The following is a 25747-nucleotide window of genomic DNA, read 5'->3' on the forward strand; positions in this document are numbered from 1 at the left end:
GTCAGCTCTAAATCTTGCAAAATAGATTTTCGGGGGCTTCCCTGGTGGCGCAGTGGTTGAGAGTCCGCCTGCCAATGCAAGGGACACGTGTTCGTGCCCCGGTCCGGGAAGATCCCACATGCCGCAGAGCGGCTGGGCCCGTGAGCCATGGCCGCTGAGCCTGCACGTCCAAAGCCTGTGCTCCGCAACGGGAGAGGCCCATTTTTTTAAAAATAAATTTTTATTTTTATTTAAAAATAAATAAAGATAAAAATTCTTGTCAAGAAACTCGAGGTCTAGGATACCAAGTCATTCTACCACTCCCTACCCTTCTCATCTCCTACCCACTCCACCACACACCCTTCCTCTGCCACGCATTCACATCCATTCCCTGAACCCGCCTGTCTTCTTCCAAGCCTTCACAGAGCTCTTCCCTCTGCTTAGAATGTCCTACCTTTCCTCCCCATTTAAGATAATTCCAACCCACTCACTCCATCGGACAGTGACTTTGAAAGCTTTGCTCCCTCTCCCAGGGAGAATTAGCGGCCTCCACTCCAGCTTGTGCGATTAGTTTATCTTTCAATCATAGTGCACACCTGTCACTTGAGATTGGCACTTGTCTACATGTGCCTCTGTGACCACAACTAGAACATGAACTCCTAAAAGTCAGGGTCTGGAACCTATCTTTTTGCATACCTGTTAGTCCAAGCACTTCGGGAGCGCACAGTGGGAGTTCAGCAAGTACTTGTTGAATTCATGAATGAATCTCATTTTAAATCAAAGTCTATTACTTTACATGTCCTAGATTGAGAATGAATCCTACGTAGGTAAACACTGTGAAGTAACTGGCTCCTAAATGTTTTTAAGGATGACCACGAAGAAAGGCTTCACTTAACCAAAGCCAGTTTTTCAAGAGCCTGCCCGGTCTCATCACAGTTTCAGCCCAGGCGAGGGAGGGCCCCACCTCCCTCCCTGCCAATCAATCGCTCCTCGCGCCTGCGCAGACACCGCCCCCGGAGCCACGCCCCAGTCTGCGCCCCGAGACTGTCGCCGGCAGTTAGGGCCGGCGGGAGCCTGTACTTCACTACCTCACCCACTATGACGATCACCTACAGCTGCATTGCAAATGGCCGAGCGGTCCTAGCGGAGCTGGCCCTAACCGGCGGCTCTTATCAGGTACCCCTGGGTCGTCACCTCGGCCTTCGCAGGTTCCACTTTTCGAGGGTGGCGCCCACTGGACCCGCCCCTCAGGATGGAGCGCCGAGGGGCTGCCCGGAGCGGGCTGTTGAGGCGTGAGGCCCCGCCCCTGTGTACGGCCTAGCCTGCGAAATGGTGAATACCTGGCGTGAGCCGCTCGCGCTCCCGGCCGACCGAGCCGCAAGTGCGCCGCCCAGGGGTTAGGGTTGGTGCTGCACGCGACATACTTGTGATTTGCAGTCACGTTTAATTCCGGAGACCCTTAAAGATTTTCTCTCCCCCGCGGAGAAATGGCCTGGAGTTCAACACACATTTATTGAACGTGTTTTAGTTGCAAAATCCCTGGGTAAAGGTGTAGGGGATGCAACAAGGAAGAGAAGACGGCGCCTGGAATTGTCCCTTGATGAGCACATTGTCCTTTTATACCCAAGGGCTGCATTCGTTCTCCTCCAATGTAATAAGTATTTCAATGGCGGGAGATGGAGATTGCTCCTGTAGAACTCAGGATGGGTGACTGCTTGCCAACCACAGAGGAGGTGCTTGGCTTAAAAGTATTACAAGAGTGAGCACTAGCCTGCCACAGGAAAGGGGAATGGGGACTCCATGTAGAGGGAACAGAATGACGTGTTTGGGGGAACCGCAAGAACCTCACTGTGGCTAGAGCACAGGATCGCAGTATATAGGAGCTAAAGCTGAGGTCAGAAAAGTGGACAGAGAATAGATGATGAAAGGTCCTATATTCAGTTTGTTCTCTTATCCGAGGGAAACCAGGGAGCAGTTAAAGATTTATAAATGGAGGAATAGCAAGATCTGATCCATTTTCTGGAAATTTTGGTCTGGTTACAATACAGAAGGGGGATTGGAGGGAAGAGAACCAGTTTGGATGGTGGTGTTTTCGTTTATCTAGGAGATCTAAAGTCCTGAGCTAAGGCAATGACTGAAGAAGGAGAGGAGTGGGCAGATCCTAAAGAGACTTTGCAAACTAATCCTCAGGAGTTAATGACTGGCTGGATATGTAGGATAGGGGACAGGGCCATGCCTAGGATGATTCTCAGTTTTCTTTTTTTTTTTTTAATCTCTTTTCCCCAGCTTTATTGAGATATAATTGGCATATAACATTTTGTAAGTTTAAGGTGTACAATGTGAAGATTTGTCAAGTTTTTTTCTTAGGTGGCATTAAACAAGATAGAAACTACAGATAGAAGAGAGGATTCTGGGGGAAGAAGTCAGAGGAAATGCAAGGGCGGAAAGTACAATTTGGGACAGGTTGAATCTTGTTGCCGGTTGGAAATAGCCAATCTATTTGTGTGTTTATTCCTCCATCTTATTCCCAAAAGATTTAAATTATTAAAAGTTCCAATAGGTAGCAGTCAGAGGGTCAGGGCTAACAGTTAAAGATGGTAGAAGTGGGTAAGATTGCCCAAGTGAGAAGAAAGGAGTACCAAAAGGCAGAACACTGTTAAGAATAGAATAGACAGGCTGGTCACCAAATGAGAGCAGTGGTATTCTGAAAGCTGAGAGAAGAAAATTACAAGAATGTCTCATGACCCAAAGAAGTTGAACAAGATCCAAGACGTGTTCATTGGACTGACAATTAGGAAATGGTGAGTGATCCTACTGATAGTGGTAGAGGTAGAGGCAGAAGCCAGATTGCTTTAGGCCACGTGAATGGGAGACCAGGAAGTAGAGAGAGTGAAGTTAGACTGTTCTTTCAAGAATTTAGAAAGGGAATGAGAGAGGGTGAAAGCTAGAAGAAGTATGGTCCAGGAAAGGGCCTCATTTTTTAATACAAGGAAGACCTTCACCTAAATATAAGCTAATGGAGAGGAGAAGAGGTTGAAGATATAAGGGGCAGTGATTATTGGTTAGAGCAAGACCTGACGGAGCACAAAGGAATGGATCCAATGTGGCAGTAGAGATGTGAGCCTTGGTTTAGAGGAATGCTGTCTTTCTCTTGGGGAAAGGAGGGGGGTGTGGATATAGACGTGCAATTTAGTCTCCTTCTGAGGCTCTCCTCTGTGCCAGTGCCTTGAATGCCATGTTCTTCAGGGTTCTAACTTTAGTCCTCTTTTAAGTTGACACATTTGTTCACACAAATGAACACCTTTATTTTGATCACTGCCAAATCTGCTTCCAAGGTAATCTCTTTCCACGAATAGATGAAGAAGTTCAAGCATATCATGTCCAGCACTAAATTAATTCTTTCCTAGCGGATTCCTCCTCATGTATTTCTAATCTTGCCGCATAGCTCTACTAAGCCATTCAAGCTGGAAACTGGGAGTCATCTTTCATTTTTCCCTCTTCTGCACCCTCAGATGTGTTCTTTGCCACCAAGTTTTATCAGTTCCATCTCCTGAGTATATCTTGAATCCATCTCCTTGTTTCTGAACCACATCTTCCTCAAGGCCCTTATTACTTCTCACCAGGGTTATTGAAGATGCCTCCTAACTCATCTCCCAGACCTCAGCCTTGTCCCTCTCAAAACCAGCCTCCACGCTGCTGCTCAGAGGATTGTTCCTAAAAGCAAATATGATCCTGTCACTCCCCTGCTTAAAATCATTGGGTGGCACCTGATTACTTTCATTGTAAAGTTCATAGTCCTTAGCCTGGCATTCACAGCCCTCCCTGGTAGGGCTTTTCCATGATTACCTCCTTCTCTTCCCCAGCTGTCCCTGTGCTCCAGCCATCCTGAACTTCATGCTGCTCTCCAGTCCCACCAAGGTCTCCCTTCCAATCTCCTATTCCCTCTCCCTGGAACTCACTTGTCTCCATTTTTTAGCAGTGTCACCTCTTCTGTGTTCTGAGATGTTTCTCAGTTCCTCCTTGAAGCCTTCTCTATGCCCAGGCTAATTTACATCCCTTAACCAAACTACTTGCCAGGTTGAACTGGAATCTTCTTTTACTTATCTGTCTCTGCCATCGGACTTCTTCAGGACAGGGACTGTTTTCATCTCTGTCCTTACAGTGGACAATGCCTGGACATAGTATGTTCTCAATAACTACTTCATTAATTATGAAGGGAGAGAGTTAGAAAGTTGCAGGAGTTTATAAGCCCATCGGCCTCTCTTTATGAAGAATGCAGGGAGGTAAGAAAGTGGAAGGTGGTGGAGCAGTATGCAGTTGGGGGACAGGATTAAATGTCTGGAATGACTGCCGTGTGGAAAGCTGACCAGGGAGAAGGAGCCTTAAGGCACAGTTCTATCATATCTTCCTTCGGTGCTAAATATTAATGTCACAAATATTTTATACTCATTAGAAAACATTAGTACCTACCAAAGCTTAATCATGAAATCAGATGGAACTGGACAGGACTGTAGAGATCATCTTACCCAATCCTTTCATTCTTCACACAAGGAATCAGACCCAGACAAGTCATTTTCTTAGGTTGTGCAGCACTTCAACTCCAGAAATGGCACTACAGTCCAGTGTGTCGATTATTTTACTGCCTCATGTTGCCATTTGCTTTGTTTCACATTTTTCTATGATTTCATAGTTTATATACTCTAAAAGAGACACTTTGGGAAGGCTAGGGGAATATGTTCCAGTGATGAGAATAGAGTAACTGAAAGATTATGTATTCTCTTAATTCCCTTAATGTTTCTTAGGAAATCCTTTCCTAGAGAATATTGCCTGGATTTTTCTGGTAATACCAAGAATTTCAAGTTTTACTCTCTACCATTAATAACAAGCTTTTCTCTCCCCAAAAGTTTTTATTTCAAGTGTCATTTTTTGAAAATGAAAAGTTAATCAGGAGTGTGGCTATTCAAGTCTTCTTAGGTAACTTTCAGGTTCCTTTCACACTTCTAAAGTCAATTAATGGGATTCCATATAATTAATTGTATTTAAGGTATTCTGGATAATCATAATACCTTGGAAATTTTCTCCCAAAGAATGAGCCTTATAAGAAACAAGTAGGGACTTCCCTGGTGGTGCAGTAGTTAAGACTTCTCCTGCCAATGCAGTGGACATGGGTTCAATCCCTGGTCCAGGAAGATCCCACATGCCGCGGAGCAACTAAGCCCATGCACCATAACTGCTGAGCCCGTGTGCCTGGAGCTTGTGCACCGCAACTACTGAAGTGCATGCGCTGTAGGGCCTGCGTGCTGCAACTACTAAGCCTGCGTGCTGCAACTACTGAAGCCTGTACGCCTAGAGCCCATGCTCTGCGACAAGAGAAGCCACCGCAACAAGAACTCCACGTACCACAGCGAAGAGTAACCTCCCACTCGCCGCAACTAGAGAAAGACCGCGCGCAGCAACGAAGACCCAATGCAGCCAAACAAACAAACAAAAAAGAAATAAGTAGAAGGGATCTTAGCAATTATTTGTTTAATAGAAAGATGTCAGTGAATAATAATGAGTAAAATTTTTATCTCAATCAAAAAAAAGATAGAAGACTGCATAGGTTATTCAGAGACTAAAAGCTGAATACTTTTAATCCATTAACATTTTATGTATAGCTTCATACAAGTCACTGAAAAGATATTTGATTAGATAGTCAAATATCTTCCCAGTCATATTAATAGTGTGCTGTGAAAAGGACTAATTAGTGCAACTTATATTTGCACACTTATATGTATATACACAAAGTATATGTATATTTATGTAATTTTAATATTTTCCTTCATATTCATATGAACATTTCATGATAACTTGCCTCCGACCATGCATTATGAATAACCACCCATTAGTTCTCCTAGTAAACAGTTGTTCCTTAATAAACTAAACAGAACATTGGTAAATTAAGCAGGTGAGTAATGAAAGACACTACAATCTTCTACAAAGTAAATGCTGACAATTTATTTTTAGGAAGCAGCGGCAACCGTGCTTAAACTGGTGCTTCTTAGAGCTGAACCAAAGACCATAATTCAAATGGGAAGGTAAGGTATACTCTAATAAAAGTCTATTTTTTAATCATTACCAGCTCATAATTACAGTGATAATGACATGGGGAAAAATATTTTTTATACAGACTCTTGACTGAACCCTCAGAAAGGAGAACTTCTATATGTAAAAATATAAAATCATGAATGGGAATGATGAACATTAAATTCAAGATAGTGGTTACCTCTGCAAAAGAGAAGGGAGGAGAAATTGAGGAAGGATATACAGGGGACATTAATTGTATCTGTAACATTTTGACTGAATGGTAGGTCTACAAGTGTTCTTGTTATCTTATTCTCCATACCTTTTTAGTTATCCCCAAAATATTTCATTAATAAAAAAGGAAACTTCCACTTGAAAATATCTTTAATAACATCACTCTACTTTACTTGGGACATCACATGGTATGGCTTAAACCATGTAATGTCCCAAGTAAACATTTTGCTAGTAAAACAGGTGGGGAATAAGAGAGATCTATTATTTTTTGACTCATCATTGTTTTTTTAAGAGGAGGTTTGTTTTGACCTTTATATTGTAAAATAAAACAAAATACAAAAGCCACATCAAGCAAATGTATAGTTTTATGAAGTTTCTCAAATGACCTCCCCCAACCAACTGCAACTACCATCTAAGCCAAAAAATAGAACGCTGCCAGGTATCCCCAAAACTCCCTACCACGTATCCTGCCCCATTCACAGTTTCCTCCCTCCCCCCCAAATCAACCACCATTCCAAATTCTGTAGCAGTCACTTATCTTGTTTCTTCATTGCCTCAGCACCTAAATAAGCATCCTCAGGCACAAGAGTCCAATCCCACCCATTTTAAAATTTGGTGTCTCTTAAATCTCTTTAATCCACATATGCCCCCTCCACCCCTTTCCTTTCCTTACAATTTATTGTTGAAGAACCTATAGAGTTTCCCTCAGTCTTGTTTTGCTGATTGCATATTCAAAATACAGTTCCATGGTCCAAGCGGCTGGATCCAGTGGCCTAATCCCTTTGGCAAGACTGCAGGTGTTTTTTCATCAGTCGGTATATAATACCTGCTTGTATCTCCTTTTGGCATGCTAGTAGCCATTGATATTCATTGCCTACACCCTAAAGCCAGTAATTTATTGGGGGTTGCATAATGGTGATATTCTAGTTTTGTTTTCATTTGTTAGCTGGAATGATTTCAAAAAGAGATTCTTTCCTCCTCTACTCTTGGCTTACCTATATTGAACATTCTAATTTGAATCTTTTGAGGACCTCTTCCGTGAACTCCAGACTTGTATATCCAACTGCTCATTCCACATATCTGTTGGACGTCTGATGGGCATCTCAAACTTCTGTCCAAAGCCACACCTCCTCCTGCAGTCTTCCACATACCACCTTTCCAGTTCCTCAGGCCTAAAACCTTTGCGATCCTTGACTTTGGTCTCTTTTACTTCCAAACCCAACCCATCAGCAAATCCTGTTGTCTTTACCTTCCAAACATAGTCAGAATCTGACCACCTCTGCCACCATCTCTTGCTTGGGTTACTTGATATAAAGTTAAGTTCTTTCTTTTTATTATTTTGTTTTTGATTTTTAAGTATTGCACTCTTTAAAGTTTGATTTAATAACATTTTATAATTATGTAAAACATTTATATGGCTCCAAAGTCAAATCTACAAAATGAGTTTCCTTCACAAAGTCTAGTTTTCATTGCTTTCTTCACACTACTCTCTCTCCCTCTATGTTGGTAACCATTTCAAATAAGTTCTTAGTTTATCATTTTCCTTTTCTTTTTTTTCTATGAGACACATACATATATTTGTACTTCCCTTATGTTAGGAAATGAGACCGATACATAAATTGCAGTACATCATACACACTTTTCTCCATCTTGTATTTGTCAGTTAACAATATATCCTAGTCATCAGGTATTCAAGATTTTTAATATTTAAGGATGTTTTCTGAGTGTTACCAATAACACACTAAGCATAAATTTAAAATCACATCCAGTATCAATTTAGATCACATATATAACTTTTGGAGAGATGACAGAATTAGCAACTCTTTTCCTGTGAAGACTCCTCCCTATTTAAAAATTAAAATATTTTCCTAGTGGATATTATGCATGTCAATTAATATCATCATTAAAAATATTTGTAGCATATTGTATTCATATGATATCAAGGATTTTTTTTTTTTTTTTCAGTACGCGGGCCTCTCACTGTTGTGGCTTCTCCCGTTGCGGAGCACAGGCTCCAGACGCGCAGGCTCAGCGGCCATGGCTCACGGGCCCAGCCGCTCCGCGGCATGTGGGATCTTCCCGGACCAGGGCACGAACCCGCGTCCCCTGCATCGTCAGGCGGACCCTCAACCACTGTGCCACCAGGGAAGCCCAGGGATTTATATTGAAGGGGCACATATCTTAAATTTCTGCCCCTGGGATTATCTTTTCTACCTATTTTTGAGATTCTTCATTCTCATATCTATCCAGTTTAGCATTTGAACAGGTCTCTTGCCTGTTAACCATTTGGATATAGGGTGCTCAAAAATGACTAGATTAATGCCTAGGCACCAAGGAACTATTTTGGTTGCCATATTCCTAAATTTTCTGGATTGTTGGGTAGTAAAGATGGAGGCACTTTCCAAGAGTCTTCTAGCCTCCTAATAAGTGAGTCTTCTAGCCTCCTAATAAGTGAGTCTGAGAAGGCACAAAAGGTCTAGAAGTTGGAGTGGTCAGGAAAAGCTACACTTTGGATTACTATAGGGGAGTTTAATTCCCCCTCCCGGACTCATCCTGTTCTCTAGAATATTTGGTCTTGGGAATTTACAACTTTCAAATTCTAATCTATCATAATAAAAAGCCAAGAAGTGCCAAAATTAAATATGTCTACCTAAAAATATAAGGTAGTAAAAATCAGTGAACATAGCATTTTCTCTTTGATCAGAATCTAGATTCAGTCTTGGAATGAGAGTGACTTCCATCAAAGGCATGTGAAATATATATGATTAGATTATTAGAATTTTCTCTATTGTAATTTATTTTTATTGATGCAATTTTAAATGCATATTCACATTTTAGAGGGTTTTTATTTAACATAGTTTAATTTTTCAAAGGTATGAAAGATTTCTAATTATTCTGATTATAAAAAGTTATCTACATAGTTTTTATACTATTAATGAGAGCTTGAAAACAAAATTAAATTCTCGGTATCAGTACTTAATTTCTTTAATATTATCATGTAACTGAATGCATTCTTTTCAAAGCTTTGTCTACCATACTCTCTTTATTCACGGAATCACTTACCTATGTGCCTCAGACAATGCCTTAGATACTGTAACACCATCTGCATTAAGTAATTTCTTTTACTGCTTTGACTTTTTCAGTTATTGAAATTATGAGGTCTGTTTTATAGTTTATTGGTAATAATGTCCCTAACCAAAAGCAGATATGTCTATATAGCAGAGCCATTAGTGACCTTCAGAGATTTCTTACCTTCATCCCTCATCTGTCTTCTGCTTCTACAATTCCCCTAACTCTAAAGCAAGATCTACAAAGATGATTAACCCAGATTATCTTTGGAATCTCTCATATTTATTTTGTTCTTTAAAAATAAGAAAAATTAAGCTTTACTAATATTTAATATACCTTCTCAATAGCATATGTATTTAGTTTTCAAATAATTATAGATAAGACACTTCTGGCAGAAAATATGAATCAATTATGAGTTAAATGAAAAAAAAATTTTTTAATCAAGATATACTACTTTTAGAGAACGTTTTACCTGAAAGTTGCCAACAAATATGAAATATGATAAATAGAGTACTTATGTGTATGTACTTACATAGATACATGAGATTTCATAAATTTCTTAAAGGCTAATTAACCTTCTCAATAGATATCATCTACTGCTGACTATCACCCAGTGTCTAACTTCCAACTAGAATAAGACTGTGAAAGGCAGTCTCAGAGACAGACTAGGGCTAAACCATTATTCTGGTAATTTTATGATCCAAATAGTATGTTTTTTTCCTATTTTAAAAAGTAAATAATACTAATCTTCAATTTTATTCAATAAATAAATAAAATTTATTTATTTTATTATATTCCTAAATATATAACTTAGGAAAAATACTTTAACAAAAAATATTAATGGAAAAATCGGTCAGCTGTACTATAGTTATTAATAGTTATTCTCCAGTAACATTATGCATATATTTCATTTGTTTAGTGTACCAACTTGTTTTAACACAACTCAAACTGTAACCATATATAGAATCAAGGATTATAAGGGCTAATATTGTAATTCACTCTACACTTATGCCTAGACAATTGTTAGCATCTACGTAATAAACACTGTTAGCGATTTAACTGACTATACTCTAATTTTTTTTCCCCCCTCTCTGCCATTATGGAAAAACATCCAACTTTTCCAACTTTCCAAAACCAGATGACATAAAATTACTAACTGCCTTATTTTTATCACTGCTTTTCAGGTGATACAACATTAAGTACAAACAGTTGTCAGGATTCCTTCTTAAAGCTTTGAAATATCGTATAACAACCCTATAGGGTTTGGAAGATAGTCTCATGACATTTAGTTGGGATTGTTTTGTTATCACTGAATGGATTTTGAGGGTAAGAGCAGGAGGGGAAAATAAAAAGCACTTACTTAGAGAATATCAGTGACTCCTATCCTTCCTTGTCTGCTAGAGGTGAACATATGCGAGTGCCCTCAAGTCTTTCGAAATACCAATACCAAAGAATCAAGGTAGCACCTGCAATCTCATGATACCAGATATGAGATATGAGCGCACTTTTCATTAATACTGCATCTTTAAAATAGAAAAGATACCTTGCCACCAAAAGTCTAGAACTGTTCTGGTTTCTTTTATTGCAAGTTTCTGCCAGACTTTGCTTCAAATAAACACTTGCTATGTAATTCTCCAGTTGAAATTATCTATATAATTTAAATATTTCCATTAATTTCCCCAGGTTAGTGAGACTTTTCTGAGAAATCCTTTGATGTCACAAGAACATTTTTCTCCGTCAAATGCAGTTGCTACAGATTTTCAACAAGTATTAGGAAAGTATATGGAATGTAACCTCCAAGTGTGGTCCTAAACATTGTCAGTATTACATCTGACAAATCAGTTAGGAATTATGAGTTAAGACCTGTTAAGGTGAATGAGAACTAAGAACTTCTATCTCTATATAATGATAAGGAATGATATCCATGAAATATTGATAAGTGAATAAAGCAAGACAGAGAAAATATATATGGTATACTGTTATTTACGTACCATCCTTACATGCAACCATTTAAGAAAGAGGGAATAAATACAAATATGTTTGCTTATAGCAAAAAAAAAGGGGGTATGGGGGGACAAAGGAAGGATAAACCAAAAACATTTCCGTGGTTGCCTCTGTATGGATGGGGACAGGATTAGAAACTAGACCTCTCTGAATGAAACTTGTCTTGCAAATTTGACTTGGAACCATGTAAATATTTTACACAATTTTAAAAATTATAATAATCATAATCATTGTGTAAATATTTTACACAAATATTAAATTAAATATTTTAAAAGTAGGCCCTCAGCAGAAATTAACATTGTAAATCAACTATACTTAAATAAATTTTTTTTTAAAGAGTAGTCCCAGGCTTCCCTGGTGGCGCAGTGGTTGAGAGTCCGCCTGCTGATGCGGGGGACACGGTTTCGTGCCCCGGCTTGGGAGGATCCCACATGCCGCGGAGCGGCTGGGCCCGTAAGCCATGGCCACTGAGCCTGCGCGTCCAGAGCCTGTGCTCCGCAACGGGGGGAGGCCACGGCAGTGAGAGGCCCACGTACCGCAAAAAAAAAAGAGTAGTCCCTATTAAGTGAAATAAGGCAGTCACAAGAGGACAAATACTGTGTGATTCCACTTATATGAGGTACGTAGAGTGGTCAGATTTATAGAGACAGAAAGTAGAAAGGTGGTTGCCAGAGCCTGGGTGGAAGGGAGGAGGAGGAGTTTTTTTTTTGTTTTTTTTTTTTTAACATCTTTATTGGAGTATAATTGTTTTACAACAGTGTGTTAGTTTTCCCTCTACAACAAACTAAATCAGTTATACATACACACATGCTCCCACATCTCCTCCCTCTTGCATCACCCTCTCTCCCACCCTCCCTATCCCACCCCCCCAGGCGGTCACAAAGCACAGAGGTGATCTCCCTGTGCTATGCAGCAGCTTCCCACCAGCTATTGTTTAATGGGTACAGAGTTTCAGTTTGGGAAAATAAAAAGGTTCTGGAGATAGATGGTGGTGATATACTTAATGTGAACATACTTAATGCCACTGAACTATACAGCTAAAAATGGTTAAAATTGTACATTTTATGATATGTATGTTTTACCATAATAAAGTTTTTTTTTCTTTTATTGAAATACAGTTGCTGTACAATATAAGTTACAGGTGTACAATATAGTGATTCACAATTTTTAAAGGTTATACTCCATTTATAGTTATTATAAAATATTGGCTATATTCCCTATGTTTTACAATATATCCTTGTAGCTTATTTTTTTCCTAATAGTTTGTACCTCTTAATCCCCTACACCTACCTCACCCCTCTCCCCTTTCCTGACCCCACTGGTAACCACTAGTTTGTTCTCTATATCTGTCAGTCTGCTTCTTTTCTGTTATATGCCTTAGTTTGTTGTATTTATTAAATTCCACAGATAAGTGATATTATACAGGATTTGTCTTCCTCTGTCTGACTTATTTCACTTAGCGTAATGCACTCCAAGTCCATCCATGCTGCTGCAAATGGCAATATTTCATTGTTTTTTACAGCTGAGTCGTATTCCATTGTATATATGTGTACCACATCTTCTTTTTGTTTTGTTTCTTTGTTTTTACCACGTCTTCTTAATCCATTCATCTGTTGATGGACACTTAGTTGGCTTCCATATCTTGGCTATTGTAAATAATGCTGCTATGAACTTTGGGGTGCATGTCTCTTTTCAAATTAGTGTTTCGGGTTTTTTTTCAGACATATACCGGGGAGTAGAATTGCTGGGTCATATGGTAGTTCTATTTTTAGTTTTTTGAGAAAGCTCCATACTGTTTTCCACAGTGGTTGTACCAATTTACATTCCCATCATCAGTGTATAAGGGACAAACCAAATATTTGATGATACTAAGGAATTTGTTTAGATGTGATCTGATGTTGTGGTTTTGTTTTTTAAGAAAAACAAGGCCATATCTTTTAGAGATACAGACTTAAGCATTTACAGATTAAAATAATAGACTGTCTAGGATTTGCTTTAAAATAATACATTTGGTGAAGGAGTAATCAGTAGTAGTACAGATGAAATAAGATTGGCCATGTGTTGATAACTGCTGAAAGTAGGTGATGGGTACACTAAACAATTCACTCTGCTTCTGTATATGTTTGAACTTTTCCATAATGAAATATTTTAAGTATACCTGCATTAGTTTTCTATTTATGGTAACAAATTTGTATGGTGGGCTTCCCTGGAGGCGCAGTGGTTGAGAATCTGCCTGCCAATGTAGGGGACATGGGTTCGAGCCCTGGTCTGGGAAGATCCCACATGCCGCAGAGCAACTAGGCCCGTGAGCCACAACTACTGAGCCTGCATGTCTGGAGCCTGTGCTCCTCAACAAGAGAGACCGCGATAGTGAGAGGCCCGCGCACTGCGATGAAGAGTGGCCCACTCTTGCCGCAACTAGAGAAAGCCCTCCCACATAAACGAAGGCCCAACACAGCCAAAAATAAATTAATTAATTAACTATTTTTTTAAAAAAATTTGTATGGTAACAAATTACCACAAATCAGGAGCCTAAAACAACACACATTTATTATCTCACAGTTTTTATGAGTCAGGAATCAAGGCATGGTTTAACTGGGTTTTCTGCTCAGGGTCTCACAAGGTCTGCAGTGAGTGTGTCAGCCAGACTATGTTCTCATCTGGAAGCTCTGGGGAAGAATCTGCTTCCAGCCTCTCATTCATATTGTTGCAGAATTTATTTACTAAGAGCTGTGCGAGGGATGCAGCTTTTTGCTGGCTGTTGGCTGGAGGACACCATCGGTCCTAAAGACTGATAGCAGTTCTTTGCCATGAGGGCATCCTCAGCACAGCTGCTTGCTTCTTCAAGGCCAGCAGAGGAATCTCTCACTCCAGTCTGCTAAATATTATATAATATCATGTAATCACAGGAGTGACATCCATCACCTTTGCTTCCATTCATTAGGGGCAGATCACACTGAAGGGGAGGGAATTTTATAAAGATGTGACTCAGTTGGGGTACCCATTGGGTGAGTCCACCACAATGCCTGAAGAAATAACTAAGGATAGATATATTCAATTTGTATATTCTCTTATGGAGAATTCTGCAATATTCAACACAGCTAAAATATATAATTAACATAGCTCCCTGAAAACCCTGTGAAAATATGCACATTTTAAGCAGTTAACACATCTGACATCAAAGAAATTTGTTTAACATGTATAAACTAACCTGGTGAGCTTCAAATTTGTAGAAAATTTTATAAAAGGTGTTGACTTTTTCATACTATAATTAGCAAAATGCACACAGCAAAAAAAAAATAGTTTTGAGATAGTTTTAAATATATTTATACATATAAATGCACCAAATGCCATTGAATGGACTATGAATACATTATCTTAACAAAACTTAGATGAGTCTCTTAATCTTAAAAGATTAAGCATTTTTTAAAAGGAGAGAAAAAGAGAAAAGGAATAAAAAGAAAAATCAAAGATTCACCATTTATCTTAACTTGATTGTCTTTTTTTAATTAACTTTTATTGGAGTGTAGTTGCTTTACAGTGTTGTGTTAGTTTCTACTGTACAGCAAAGTGAATCAATTATACATATGTCCACTTATTTTGGATTTCCTTCCCATTTAGGTCACCACGGAGCACTGAGTAGAGTTCCCTGTGCTATATCTTAACTAGATTATGTCTTAATAAAAAAATTTTAACCCATGAGCCATAGAGTCATCCACTAAACACTTCTTAACACAAGCCACCAAAACCTTATTTCCAAATAAGGTCACATTCACAAGTATCGAGAATTAGGACTTAAAAGAATCTTTTTGGGGGGACACAGTTCAACTAGGAATTCCCTCTTTTCTACATTCCAGCTAGTGAGCTCCTCACAGAACATCAATTGTAAGTTGCATGGTCCAGTGACCAAGATCAGAGTTCTGTTTAAGGTGGATTTGATCACTTGCCAAAGAGCAGGGGATTTTAATATTTTTATATTTAAAAATAATGCTCATTAATAAAGTGAGATAATACAAAAGTATATAAAGTGAAATATAAATATCTCCTACAATCTCAATCAAACCCCCCTGAGGTGAACACTCTTAACAGTTTGGTGTGTAAGCTTCCTGAATTTATATATATATATATATTTATTTATTTATATTTATATTTATAAATTCACAAAACTGGGATCATTAGTACAGTAGGTAAAGGCTTAACCTCTAGAGCTTCTTAGTCTGAATCCTTGTTTTGCCTCTAGCTGTGTAACATTGGGCAATATATTAACTTTCTCAGTCTGAGTTTTCTTATTTAGAAAATAAAAGATGAAAAGAGTAGTACTTTATATAATGGTTTGGGAATTAAATGAACTAATACGTGTGAAGTACTTAAAACAGTGCCTGCCACATACTAAGTGCTTGATAAGTTATTATTTAATACTCTTCTGCAGCTGCAGCTTTTTAAATATAACACTATATCTTAGAGATCATTTTTTATTGAAGTATAGTTGATTTACAATGCCATGTTAGTTTCAGGTATACAGCACACTGATTCAGTTATATATATATTCTCTTTCAGATTCTTTTCCCTTACAGGTTATTACAAAGTATTGAGTACTTTGAGTATCATTGAATATAGTTGACTGTAGTTCCCTGTGCTATACAGTAGGTCTTTGTTGATTATCTATTTTATAAGTAGTAGTGTATATATGTTAATCCCAAACTCTTAATTTATCCCTCCCCACACTGTCCCCCATGGTAACCATAAGTTTGTTTTCTATGTCTGTGAGTCTCTTTCTGTTTTGCAAATGAGTTCGTGTCTTTTTTTTTTTAGATTGCACATATAAGCAATATCATATGATATTTGTCTTTGTCTGGCTTACTTCACTTAGTATGATAATCTCTAGATCTATCCATGTTGCTGCAAATGGCATTATTTCATTCTTTTTTATGGCTGAGTAATATTCCATTGTGTATATATACCACATCTTCTTTATCCATTCCTCTGTCGATGGACATTTAGGTTGCTTCCATGTCTTGGCTATTGTAAATAGTGCTGCAGTAAACATTGGGGTGCATGTGTCTTTTCAAATTACAGTTTTCTCCAGATGTAGAGGTCATTTTTAATATGGATCGAGTGGAAGACAAAAATAGCAACAAAGAACAAGAGTAATTAATAGAAAATGGTAACAAATATGGTAGATATTAATCCAGCTATATCAATAATCACTTAAAAAGTTAATGGCCTAGGACTTCCCTGGTGGTGCACTGGTTAAGAATCTGCCTGCCAATTCAGGGGACATGGGTTCAAGCCCTGGTCCAGGAGGATCCCACATGCCGTGGAGCAACTAAGGCCATGTGCCACAACTACTGAGCCTGTGCTCTAGGACCCACGAGCCACAACTACTGAGCCCACACACTGCAGCTACTGAAGTCCATGCACCTAGAGCCCGTGCTCTGCAACAAAGAGAAGGCACCGCAATGAGCAGCCCGCGCACTGCAATGAAGAGTAGCCCCTGCTCACTGCAACTAGAGGAAGCCCGCATGCAGCAACGAAGACCCAACTCAGCCAAAAATAAATAAATTAATAAATTAAAATAAAATTAAAAAGTTAATGGTCTAAATACACCAATTAAAAGAGATTGTCAAACTGGATCAAGAAGCTATCATGAGAATGAGAAGACAAGCCGTAGACTGGGAGAAAATATTTGCAAAAGGCAAATCTGATAAAGGACTGTAACCCAAAATATACAAAGTACTCTTAAAACTCAACGATAAGAAAACAAACAATCCAATTTTTTAAATGGGCCAAATATTTGAATAGATACCTCACCAAAGAAGATATACAGATGGCAAATAAGCATATGAAAAGGCTCAACATCGTATGTCATTAGGGAATTGCAAATTATAGCAACAATGAAATACCCCTAACACACCTATTAGAATGGCCAAAATTCAAAACACTGACAACACCAAATGCTGACAAGTACATGGAGCAATAGGAACTCTGATTCACTGCTGATGGGAATGCAAAATGGTATAGTCACTTTGGAAGACAATTTGGCAGTTACTTACAAAACTAACATAACTCTTACCATATGATCCAGCAATAGTGCTCCTCGGTATTTACCCAAAGGAGTTGAAAATTATATCCACACAAAAACCTGTATATGGATATTATAGCAGCTTTATCCATAATTGCAAAGACATGGCAGCAATCAAGATGTCTTTCCATAGGTGAATGGATAAATAAACTACAGTACAGCCAAACAATGGACTATTATTCAGCACTAAAAAGAAATGAGCTATTAAACCATGAACAGACATGGAGGAAACTTAAATGCATATTGCTAAGTGAAAGAAGCCAATATGAAAACACTGCATACTGTATGACTCTAACTATATGGTATTCTGGAAAAGACAAAACTATGGAGACAGTAAAAAGACTAGTTTTTGCTAGGGCTTAGGGGAAAAGGAAGTATGAATAGGTGGAGCACAGAGGATTTTAAGGGCAGTGAAACTGTTCTGTATGATACTGTAATGATGAAAACATGTCATTAGACATTTGTCAAAATCCACTGAATGTACAATATTAACAGTAAACCCTAATGGAAACTATGGACTTTGGATGATAATGATGCATCAACATAGGGTCATCCATTGTGACAAATGGACCACTCAAGCGCAGGATGTTGATAGTGAGGGCAGCCGTGCATGTATGGGGGTTAAGGAGCATGCAGGAACTCTGTAATTTCCACTAAATTTTACCATGAACCTAAAACTGCTCTTTTAAAAAGTCTATTCAAATAAATATACAATTTAAATTCTTTAAAAATCCACTGCTGATTGAATACATTGATATATTCCCTCTCCTGCCACCCCTCATTTTTTCTGCATGATTAAGGTAGGACAGTTTGAGGCTTAGTTGATTCCTTATGCTGAAATACAAGTGAGATGTGCCTTTGACACCTTTGTTCTAATTTGTACAATATATTACAATAGATTTCATTTATAGAAAATAAAATGTATATTATATTTCACTTCTATATAGATGAAATACAATAAAAATCAAGAGGACAGCTCGATATCCGCACTGAAGAGTCAAGTAACTGATGTAAAAAATGTTATGACCCAAAATATCGATAAAATTTTGGAAAGAGAAGAAAGATTGAATATCTTCACTGATAGAACAGATGATCTGCAAACAACTGTGTGTTACACGGCTGTCTTAATACCCAAACAGTGCTCTAAGTCATAGGATCATTGCCCTTGAGACAAACTGCCAAAAGCAAAAATATACTGGGACACTTGGTGAGATAATCCTATGTCACCAAACTATGGCTTTATCAAAAATTATTGAAATGCAACTAAAATATTAAAGGAATAATTATAAAACAATGCAAATTTTAAAGCCCGTTAAAGTAGAACGTGGTTATTTGTGTAACAGAAGGGTTTCTTACATTAAGAAACACATAGGTTAGTCAACAAATAAATTGCAAGGGAAAAAAAAGGAGAGGGAAACTTACCGATAAAAGGACTTAGAAGGTATATCAATTGCAATGTGTGGTCCTTATTTGGATTTTGATTCAAACAAACTATAAAAATGAAAATGTACAACTTCATGAGACAAATAGATATTTGAACTCTAGCTGAATATTAGATGAGGTTAAGGAATAGAATTAATTTTTAGGTGTGATAATGGCATTGTGGTTATGTTTTTAAAAGAGTCATTACTTATTAGAGGTACATACTAAAATGTTTACGAATGAAATTATGTTACATCTGAGATTTGCTTCAAAATAGTTTGAGTGGGGGAGTAGAATGGTGTATAAATTAAACAAAATTGGCCATAAATTGACAATGGTTAAATCTGGATGCTGAGTATACAGGGGTTCATTATACCATCCTGTCAACTTTTGTATGTGTCTGAAATTCTCTATTAGAGAATAGTTTTAAAACAATCACCAAGTGTTCAATAGTTCTTTTTGAGCATTTTTTTTGGCCGCATCTCGCGACTTGTGGGATCTTAGTTCCCCAACCAGGGATGGAACCTGTGCCTCCTGCAGTGGAAGCTCAGAGTCCTAACCACTGGACTGCCAGGGAATTCCCCCGCTTTGAGCATTTTAAATTTTATTTTTACAGATCTTTTCTAGAAACACAGCCACCATATAAAGCAAAGTATACACACTACTTTTTACTCATAAAGTTCTATTGATTCAACCTCCTAAATCTTTTTTGTTCTAAGCCTCATTTTTTTCACCTTTCAAAACAATTTACCAAGGTATTATTCACATATATTCACCCAGTTTAAGTGTGGAGTTTGACAAATTGTGGTAATTGTGTACAATTGTGTGGCCACAATCAAGTTGTGGACTAGCTCTTCCATCCTAAAATCTGCCCTCCTTTGTCGTTGACTCTTCCCCAACCCTGACCCCAACCAACCACTAATCTGCTTTCTGGCACTATAGTGTTGTCTTTTCTACAACATCATATGAATAGAATCATACAATACAGTCTTTTGTGTTTGACTTCTTTTACTTAATATAATTTTTTTATATTCATGTTGTTGTGTGTTAATATGTTATACCTTATCATTGCTAAGTAGTATTCCATAGATAGCTAAATCTCTTTTATTGCTCCGGACGCGCAGGTTCAGCGGCCATGACTCATGGGCCCAGTCACTCCCCGGCACGTGGGATCCTCCCGGACCGGGGCACAAACCCGCGTCCCCTGCAATCAGCAGGCAGACTCGCAACCACTGCGCCACCAGGGAAGCCCGCTAAATCTCTTTTAAACACACCTTCTGCCCATCCCAATGCCACTCACTGTCTCACTCCAAGATCAATTATCTCTTGTCTGACTATGGTAATTCCCAGATTTAATTGTTCTCCCTATTTTGGGTTCTACTTTGCTCCAGTCATCCTCCACACCGACACTAGAGTATTCTTTTAAAATGCAAGGATGAGCGTTATCGATAGCCTTTTTAAAACCCTCTAGTGGTGCCCCTTTGTCCAAGCAGGGTAGAGTCCAACCTCCCTAACTTAATGAGCTTTCTTCTGACTATATTGCCAGTCATATCACCCAGAGGTCATGTCTTGTAGTTTATAAATCTCAAAAAATATCAGACTATTTGTCATTCTCCAAAATACCTGTTGCATTATTTCACACCTTTATGCATACTGTTCCCTCTTTTTCCTTCCCCTGGAAAACTTCTACTCATCCATCAAAACCCAACTCAAGAATCATCTCCTCATCCATTGCCCAGGCTGAGTTTATGCCTCTCTCATCTATGCCATCCCTGCACCTTGTATTTATTGATCAATTAAACAAATATCTTTTGAAGATCTACTGTCCACCAGGCTCTATAATAGGCACTAAGAGTAATAAGGATGAATATGATAGCCACAACCCCAGCAAACAAGCACTCAATGTTAGTTAAATTAAATACTACTTACTTAAACAAAGCAATCCTCTACATTGTTTTTATAGCAGGAAAAAGATGTCACATCAGTTTATATAATCTACAAAGAAGAATTAATAAAGTAAATCATTGTCTAGCATTGCAGCTGTTGTCTTTATGAGAGTTATAACACAAAAGTTCAGATAAAACTGTCCAAGCCATTTAGATTCATTCATTGTTCATTAATAAACATTCTTTGGGGGCCTCTTGTATACAGGATATTATGCTTGTCATCTTCAGGGATAAAAGAATGGAATAAGATACTTGCCACAGTTTAATCTACTGCAGGAGACATACTTGTATAAACCTAACTGCAATATAAAGTATGTGTTAAGTGTCATAATAGACGGATAAAGCATAACAGCCAAATAACAGCCAAACAGTGGATAACTGATAGTATCTACATTTTTACAACGCATTTTGAAATTAGTCAGAAAATTCCACAATCAATATTACCTCATTCAACATTTATTTCAAGTATATGAAAAAGGGTTTTTAAAAATATTTATTTTATTTTTATTTATTTTTTTTTTTTTGCGGTACGCGGGCCTCTCACTGTTGTGGCCTCTCCCGTTGCGGAGCACAGGCTCCGGACGCGCAGGCTCAGCGGCCATGGCCCATGGGCCCAGCCGCTCCGCGGCATGTGGGATCCTCCCAGACCGGGGCACGAACCCGTGTCCCCTGCATCGGCAGGCGGACTCCCAACCACTGCGCCACCAGGGAGGCCCAAAAATATTTATTTATTTATTGGCTGCCTTGGGTCTTAGTTGTGCACACGGGATCTTTTGTTGTGGCTTGCAGGCTCTTTGTTGCAGTGCACAGGCCTTTCTCTAGTTGTGGCGCGCGGGCTCCAGAGCGAGCAGGCTCAGTAACTGTGGCGCAGGCTTAGTTGCCCTGCAGCATGTGGGATCTTAGTTCCCAGACCAGGGATTGAACCAGCGTCCTGTGCATTGCAAGACGGATTCTAAACCACTGGACCACCGGGGAAGTCCCTATGAAAAAGTTTTGAGAATAATATATCTAATACCCTTCTAATCATCAGCCAGCTTTATCTGGACTTAATATTTTGCCACATTTGGTTTGGGCCTTCGTTTCTTAAAGAAATAAAATTATACATATAATTAAAGTCCCCTGTGTACCTTTCCCAAATCCATTCCACTCCCTCACCAGAAGAACCACAATCGTGAATTTGATTTGAATCATTTGTATGCATGTTTTGATTCCTCTGCTATATATGTGTAGCTATATATGTATCTGTAGTATTGGTTTTAATTTTTTTTTTTTTTTTCGGTACGCGGGCCTCTCACTGTTGTGGCCTCTCCCGTTGTGGAGCACAGGCTCCGGACGCGCAGGCCCAGCGGCCATGGCTCACGGGCCCAGCCGCTCCGGGACATGTGGGATCTTCCCGGACTGGGGCACGAACCCGTGTCCCCTGCATCGGCAGGCGGACTCTCAACCACTGCGCCACCAGGGAAGCCCAGTTTGCATTTTTAAACTTTGTATTTATGACATTATAATGAACCTGTCCTTCTGCAACCTGAGTTTTTAGTTCAACATTAAGTTTTTGAAATGTATTCATTTTGATAGACTTAGCTCTAATTTATCAATTTAGCTTCTGACAGCATATCATCTCTAATTTATCAATTTAGCTTCTGACAGCATATCATTACTATTTTAAGAAATACAGAAATACTTATCCTTTCCCCTTTTAATAAATATTAATGTAGATTTCAACTTCTTTATTATGAACAACACTGAACTGAACACCCTTGTACATGTCCTTTAGTACACATTTACAAAATATTTCTAAGACAATGGTCTATAGTTTTTTGATCATGCATACTTATTCATAAAATATTCTTGAGAATGCATTTAAATATATATAAATTATATATATTCTTCTATAGTAATGTTATATATTAAGACATACTAATAGAAATTAAAAGAATGAGACAAAGATGAAATAAAATATCAAATAATTTTTCTTAGGAAAATTAAAACTGTCTAAGAAAAATTTTAATAATGTATTTTAATGATAGTGTGATTAAAAGTCAGATTTGATTACAAATGACTATTTTTTAAGTCTCTAAATATGGCAGGTAGAGTGTTCAAACTAGAAGCAGAGATATGTCCTCTTTGTCATTTTCTTGTTGTTTATCTTTGCCTTGTTAGTATAATTAAGCCACATGTCTAACTTTAGCTTAGTTAAAACTAAATAATATTACCCATGTGTTACCCATAATTCACTTACACATATAAATTGTAGGTATTGCAATACACTACAAGAGAGTGGACAAAGGGGTCTGCAGTGGCCAACTCTGCATCACTGTGGAATTTCCCCTCTACCCTCAAAACATCTTAACTTTCATGATTTACCATTTTACATCATACCTAGGGAAGATGTCAGTGCCTATCCATGTTAAATTTTAAATATTTTCATTTCCTTCTTGTTTTTTAGATTAAAATGAACAAATAGATATGGCTCTAATATTATTTTCTTGCTCTCCAGCGGGTCATTTTTTACAACCCCCTGGGATGCTACATCCCATTTTTGACCCACCGTTCTATAATATATTCATAGAAATGGAATTGCTGGATGTTAAAATATGTGCACCTTTGAATTAGCCAAATGTTTCAAAATTGCTTTCCAAGGTGTTGTGCTAGTTTATACTCCCATCGGCTCTGTATGAGACGCCCCATCACTCCATACTGTCTTTCCAAAACCTGAGATTATTAGATTATAACTTTTAACAATATGGTAGGGGAAAGAAAGTAACTATTGTCTTGATTTGCATTTCCCTAATTTGGGATGACAGAGAGCAATTTTGGTTTATTAACCATTAGAGTTTCTTCTGTGAGTGGCCTGTTGATATCCTTTGCCCATTTTGCTAATGGGGTGCTTATCTTTTTTAATAATTTAGTATATATATAAAATACTAATTTTATAACTATTAGAATAATGAATGAGTATATAATTCTTCATCCTAATACTTAGTTGTAGAAAGTGTAAATATGTTCTCCCAGTATGTGGCTTGATTTTAACTTTGTGTATAGTGTCTTTTTTAGGACAGAAGTCTTTTCTCTTTACTATTTTTTTTATTGAAGTGTAGTTGATTTACACTGTTGTGTTAATTTCTGCTATACAGCAAAGTGATTCAGTTATACATATATAACAATATATATACATTCTTTTTTTATATTCTTTTCCATTATGGTTTATCATAGGATATTGAATGTAGTTCTCTGTGCTGTACAGTAGGACCTTGCTGTTTATCCATTCTATATATAAAAGTTTACATCTGCTAACCCCATCCTCCAATCCATCCCTTCCCAACCCCCTCCCCCTTGACAACCACCGGTCTTTTCTCTATGCCCGTAAGTCTGTTTCTGTTTCATAGATAGGTTCATTTGTGTCATATTTTAGATTCCATATATAATGACATCCTATGGTATTTGTCTTCCTCTTTCTGACATACTTAGTATAATAATCTCTTGCTGCATCCATGCTGCTGCAGATGGCATTATTTCATTTTTTATGGCTGAGTAGTATTCCATTGTATATATGTACCACTTCTTTATCCATTTATCAGGACAGACGTCTTTAACTTTCATGTAGGCAAATGTATCAGTCTTGCCCTTTATGCTTTCTGTGTCTTAAGAACGCCTTCCTTTCCCCAGGTTATAAAGATACTCTTATATTGTCTCCTAAAAGTTTTTATTTCTGCTTCCTAAACATGAATCTTTAAAACATCTGGAATTTTATTTTTGCATAAAATATGAGGTAGGAATAAAATTTTATGATTTTCTGTATAAATAGCCAGTTGCCCAAACGACCATTTAGTAAATAGCTCAGCCTTTCCCATTTGGTTTGTAATGCCAACCTTGCCACATGTAATGTTTTCATATGTAAACAATTTTCATTCTTTTGATTCATCTGTATTATGTTCTTCTGATCTATTTCTATTTCCTTGGGCCCGTACTACACATTTTAGTTACTGTGGTTTTATGAGAAGTCTTAATACCTTATAGGGCAAGTTCGTCTACTTTCTCTTTTTTGGAAATTATGTTGGCAAGGCTTGCTTCTTTCTCTTTCGGGGAATTTTAGATTCTACATCTCAAGTTACACACACACACACACACACACACACACACAAATTGTTGGGATATTAGTTGGAATTACATTAATATGGGGAGAACTGACACCTTTAAAATACTGTTTTCCCTTCTCTGAACATGCTATGTCTCTTCATTTTTCTAAGTCTCTTTCAAAATCTTTCAGTAGAGTTTTATAATTTTCCCCCTAAGGGTCTTGTACAATTTTTCTGATATTTATTTCTTGATATCTTACTTTTTTGTTGCTATTGTATATGATATTTTTTAAACTACATTTTCAAAACAATTTTGGTTAATAGAAACACAGTCAATTTTTGCATACTGATTTTGTATCCCAAGTCTTGCTGAACTCCTTTATGGTAATATTGTTTGTGGATTTATTTGCATTTTCTACATAGAAATTCCATCATATATGAAAAACGACTGGATTTTTTTTAACCTTTCCAATATGTATTTTCTTTGCTTCCTTGCTCATGCCTCCCTCTCAAGTTAAAGGCAACTATCTTGAGGCCATTAGGCTTGGTTGGATAGGAAGCTTATACCCTTAATCTGATCTCTAATGCAGGTTACAATCTTTTTGTAATTGAGGTAAAATTCACATAACAAAAAATTAACATTTTAAAGTATACAGTTCAGTGGCAATTGGTACATTCACAGTTGTGTACCCACCACCTCCATCTAGTTCCAAAACATTTTATCACCCCCAAAATAAACTTCGTGCCCATTAAGCAATTACTCCCCAGCCCCTAACAACCAATAATCTACTTTCTGTCTCTATGGATTTACCAATTCTGAGTATTTCATATAAATGGAATTATACAATCTGTTGTCTTTTGTGTCTAGCTTC

General features: G+C 37.8%; 1 protein-coding gene across 1 annotated transcript in view; it reads left to right on the forward strand.

Annotated features, from left to right (window-relative positions):
- The first annotated feature begins 1077 nt into the window (after positions 1–1077).
- The window catches only part of LOC131758164 (uncharacterized), a 32382-nt gene continuing 7712 nt past the window's right edge, over positions 1078–25747 (forward strand). Inside the window, exons 1-6 of the mRNA XM_059066117.2 lie at positions 1078–1155; positions 5986–6056; positions 9300–9388; positions 9806–9810; positions 11029–11145; positions 18379–18537. Of these exons, the coding sequence (XP_058922100.2) occupies positions 1078–1155; positions 5986–6056; positions 9300–9388; positions 9806–9810; positions 11029–11145; positions 18379–18537 (519 nt within the window). The remainder of the gene's footprint in view (positions 1156–5985; positions 6057–9299; positions 9389–9805; positions 9811–11028; positions 11146–18378; positions 18538–25747) is intronic.

This window comes from Kogia breviceps, chromosome 6 (assembly GCF_026419965.1).
Source record: "Kogia breviceps isolate mKogBre1 chromosome 6, mKogBre1 haplotype 1, whole genome shotgun sequence".
Lineage (NCBI taxonomy): Eukaryota > Metazoa > Chordata > Mammalia > Artiodactyla > Physeteridae > Kogia > Kogia breviceps.